Source organism: Rhinopithecus roxellana, chromosome 5 (genome assembly GCF_007565055.1).
Source record: "Rhinopithecus roxellana isolate Shanxi Qingling chromosome 5, ASM756505v1, whole genome shotgun sequence".
Taxonomy (NCBI): Eukaryota; Metazoa; Chordata; class Mammalia; order Primates; family Cercopithecidae; genus Rhinopithecus; species Rhinopithecus roxellana.
In genome coordinates this window covers 118875656-118880605 of record NC_044553.1, presented here as the reverse complement: position 1 = coordinate 118880605, position 4950 = coordinate 118875656, and the positions used below count along the sequence as shown (strand labels likewise).

At 43.4% G+C, this 4950-nt stretch overlaps 1 protein-coding gene across 1 annotated transcript; it reads right to left on the bottom strand.

Moving 5' to 3' along the window:
* Positions 1-1296: 1296 nt before the first annotated feature.
* On the bottom strand, positions 1297-2355 carry LOC104674363 (GTP-binding nuclear protein Ran-like). Its single transcript, XM_030930224.1, has one exon. The coding sequence runs from the start codon at positions 2300-2302 to the stop codon at positions 1652-1654; it is 651 nt and encodes a 216-aa protein (XP_030786084.1). The 5' UTR covers positions 2303-2355; the 3' UTR covers positions 1297-1651.
* Positions 2356-4950: the final 2595 nt, after the last annotated feature.

The window sequence follows — 4950 nt, the reverse complement described above, 5'->3', positions numbered from 1 at the left end:
ATATGTATACAGTGCAGAATGGCTTAATCAAGATAGTTAACATATGTACTACCTCACAGACTTACTTGTGGGAACGCTTAAAATCTACTCTCCTAGCAATTTTCAAGTATTGTGTACAATGCATTAATTACAGTCATCAGATTGTACAATAGATCCCTTGAACTAAGTCTTGCTGTCTAATTCTGTATCCTTTGACCAACACCTCCACCCTCCACCCCGACGCCAGCCCCTGGTGACCACCATTCCACTCCTTCCTGTCTCTGTGTTCCGCTGGTTTAAATTCCTCATGTGAGTGAGATCATGCGGTATTTCTGAAAGCCCCCATTTCTGCCTACACTGAGCCTGTCTTTTCTGCCGGCAGCCACAGGATGCACTCCTTTTGGACGGGAGCGACCTCAGTGTTTCCAGGTGAGTGGGTGTCCAGGAAGTGCCCAAGGAGTTGCCTCCAGGAGAATGAATCACTTAGTGGGAAAATAACAAAAACACTTACTTGCCAAGACGGTGAAGACAGTTTACCCAGGAACTGAAAGCATGTCTTTTTCCACTGCTGCCCTGATGTTGTCAATGGCAAGGAGACTGATTGCAGAAGCCAAGAAAAGGATTCTTGCCCCTTAAAAAACCTTTTGGACCACAGATGGTGGCCCGGGATGCTTAAACACTCTATGGGGGGCTGAGATCAGCGGATCACTTGAGGTCAGGAGGCTCCCTGCACTTAGAAGACTCAATGGAAACTTCCCCCGTTTAAAATCCTGAACCCGGTATCCCTTCTGAATCAGCAGAGCTCTTTGCCTTCCTAGCGAATGATCAGCTACTGAGCCTCAGCTGGGCCAAGAGGCATTTATTGAGTGTTCTGCATATAGTACATAAGGTCTGTGGAGTGAATGTCTGCTTCGTTGAGAAAATAAAGGTTTTGGCCAGGTGCGGTGACTCACGCCTGTAATCCCAGCACTTTGGGAGGCCAAGGTGGGCAGATCACTTGAGGTCAGGAGTTCAAGACCAGCCTGGCTAACATGGTGAAACCCCATCTCTACTAAAACTACAAAAAAAAAAAAAAAAAAAAATTAGCTGGGCATGGTGGTGTACGTCTGTAGTCTCAGCTACTTGGGAGGCTGAGGCAGGAGAATCCCTTGAGCCTGTAACACAGAGGTTGCAGTGAGTTGAGATCATGCCACTGTACTCCAGCATGGACAACGGACCAAGACTGTCTCAAAAAAAAAAAAAAAAAAAAAAAAGGAAGGTTTAGTAATTCCTTAATTTCTTTCCCTAACTCTTCCAAGTTTTTTTTTTTTTTTTTTTTTTGATATTTGAAATACAACTTTATTCTGATTCTAAACGAAAAGGAATGGGAATGACAGTAACAAACAAGATTTCACCACTGAATATTGTGATGTGACTGTAGCAGTCTTATATTTGAAACTCAAGGAATCAACTGCGTTCCAAAACAGCTAAATATGCAGGTCCAAACAATGAAGGTATTTTTTAAACTGCCACATTCACTCCGAAGCCCACTCATCTCCTTCAGCATCCCACAGATGAAGCACATGTTCCGCTTAGCTAGATAATAATGAGGTGGCACACACGCTGCACCGCTGACATCACAGGACAGCTGCCTATAAAACTAGACTTCTGAGGCTGGGCTCCAGCTCCATTCTCACAGGTCATCATCCTCATCCGGGAGAGCAGTTGTCTGAGCAACCTCTAAGTCGTGCTCATACTGTGCTGCCAAAGCTGGGTCCATGACAACTTCCGGTGGGGCAAGAGCAGGCATGGCAACAAATTCCAAGTTAGGGTCTCCAATGAGCTTCCTAGCAAGCCAGAGGAAGGGCTTTTCAAAGTTGTAGTTACTTTTGGCAGAAATGTTGTAGTACTGAAGATTCTTCTTTCGGTGGAAGACAATGGATTTCGCCTTCACTTTCCTGTCCTTAATATCCACTTTGTTGCCACACAACACAATGGGGATATTTTCACACACTCGTACCAGATCTCTATGCCAGTTAGGGACATTCTTGTAAGTAACTCTCGATGTTACGTCAAACATTATGATGGCACACTGGGCTTGGATATAATAGCCATCTCTCAGTCCGCCGAATTTCTCCTGGCCGGCTGTGTCCCATACATTGAATTTAATAGGTCCTCTGTTGGTGTGGAACACTAGGGGATGAACCTCAACACCCAAGGTGGCTACATACTTCTTCTCAAATTCACCAGTCAAATGACGTTTCACGAAGGTCGTTTTTCCAGTACCACCATCACCAACCAATACAAGTTTGAACTGGACCTGGGGCTCTCCCTGCGCAGCCATCGCGGCCTTCCTTCCAGAAGCGTCTCCGCGCCCGTCCGACTGCCTCTTCCAAGTTTTATATGCATTTGTACTCTTTCTCTCACCTCTTCTTTCCTTTTCCACATACCATAACATTCATCCTGTTAAAGTATACAATTCAATAGCTTTTTTTTTTTTTTTTTGAGACGGAGTCTCGCTCTGTCGCCCTGGCTGGAGTGCAGTGGCCGGATCTCAGCTCACTGCAAGCTCCGCCTCCCGGGTTCACGCCATTCTCCTGCCTCAGCCTCCGGAGTAGCTGGGACTACAGGCGCCCACCACCTCGCCCGGCTAGTTTTTTGTATTTTTTAGTAGAGACGGGGTTTCACCGTATTAGCCAGGATGGTCTCGATCTCCTGACCTCATGATCCGCCCGTCTCGGCCTCCCAAAGTGCTGGGATTACAGGCTTGAGCCACCGCGCCCGGCATATTTTGTCACTTGTTGATGGACATTTGGGTTGTTTTCACCTTTTGGCTATTATGAATAGTGCTGTAATGAACACTTGTATACAAGCTTTTGTGCAGACACATATTTTTATTTCTTCTGGGCATACGCATAGGAGTGGAGTTGCTAGATCATATGGTAATTTTATGCTTAATCTCTGAGGAACTGTCACACTGTTTTACAACATGGTTTTGCCATTTTATATTCCCACCAGCAATATATGAGAGTTCCAGTTTCTCCACGTCCCCACTAACCCTTTGTCTGTCTTTTTGGTTTTAGCCATACTAGTGGATATGAAGTGCTATCTCATTGTAATTTTGATATGCATTTATCCAGTGATTGATAATGTTGAATATATTTTTGTGTGCTTATCGGCCCCTTGTATACCTTTTGGAGAAATATCTATTTAAATCATTTGCCTATTAAAATTCGGTTGTCTCTTTTTTCTTAAATTATAAGAGTTCTTTATATATTCTGATATCAGACCTTTATTAGACATGTGATTTGCAAGTATTTTCTCCCATTCTGTGGGTTGTCTTTTCACTTTTTTTGGTAGTGTCCTTTGAAGTACAAAAGTTTTTAGTTTTGATAGTTGTCTCAGCACCATTTGTCGAAAAGATATGTCTTTTCCTTATTGAATGGGCTTGGCACCTTGTCAAAAGTCAATCACCCATAAATATGTGGGTTTAGTTCTAGACTCTCAGTTCTGTTCTCTTGGTTTATATGGTCTATCCTTGTCCTAGTACCACTTAGTCTTGAATCAGTAACTGTGAATCCTCTAACTGTTCTTCTCAAGATTGTTTTGTCCCATGCATTTCTGTATGCATTTTAGGATCAGCTTGTCAATTTCTGGGAAACAGGCAGCTGGAATTTTGACAGAGATGGTGTTGAGGCCGCGCATGGTGTCCCATGCCTGTAATCCCAGCACTTTAGTAGGCCGAGGCGGGCGATCACCTGAGGCTAGGAGTTCAAGACCAGCCTGGCCAACATGGCAAAAACCCATCTCTACTAAAAATACAAGAATTAGCCAGGCATGGTGGCATGTGCCTGTAATCTCAGCTACTTGGGAGGCTGAGGCAGGAGAATTGCTTGAACCCAGGAGGCAGAGGTTGCAGTGAGCTGAGATTACGCCACTGCACTCCAGCCTGGTTGACAGAGCAGGATTCTGTCTCAAAAAAAAAAAAAAAAAAGATTGTGTTGAAATTGTACATTAATTTGAATAGTACTGCCATCTTAACAAGTCTCCCAATCCAAAAACAGGTGACATCTTCCTTTTATTTATTTCAGTGATTGTAGTTTTAAATGTGTAAGTCATTCCTTCTTTTGTTAAATTTACTTATAAATATTTTTTCTTTTTCATGTAATTATAAATAGAATTGTTTTCTTAATTTCATTTTTGGATTGTTTCTAGTGTATAAAAATACAGTTCATTTTAATATATTGGTCTTGTGTCCTTCAACCTTGTTGAGCTTGTTTATAGCTCTCATAGTTGTGTGTGTGCATGTGTGTATGTGATTTCTTAGGATTTTCTTTTTTTTTTTTTGAGACGGAGTCTCATTCTGTCGCCTAGACTGGAGTGCAGTGGCCGGATCTCAGCTCACTGCAAACTCCGCCTCCCGGGTTTACACCATTCTCCTGCCTCAGCCTCCCAAGCAGCTGGGACTACGGGTGCCCACCACCTCACCTGGCTAGTTTTTTGTATTTTTTAGTAGAGACAGGGTTTCACCGTGTTAGCCAGGATGGTCTCAATCTCCTGACCTCGTGATCCGCCTGTCTCGGCCTCCCAAAGTGCTGGGATTACAGGCTTGAGCCACCGCGCCCGGCCGTATAGTCCTTTTTATATGTTGCTAGAGTCCACAAATTCTCTCTTTCTCTCTTACGTACCTCCTTGTCTCATAGGTTTATTTTTACCTAGCTTCATAATATATGTTTATTTATATCATAAAAATAATCCATTAATTGCATTCTGGTTTTTTTTTTTTTTGTTTTTTTTTTTTTTTAGACAGAGTCTCACTCTGTCGCCCAGGCCGGAGTACAATGGTGCAATCTTGGCTCACTACAACCTCCACCTCCTGGGTTCAAGTGATTCTCGTGCCTCAGCCTCCTGAGTAGCTGGGACTACAGGCATGTGCCACCACGCCCAGCAAATTTTTGAATTTTTAGTAGAGACAGGGTTTCACTGTATTGG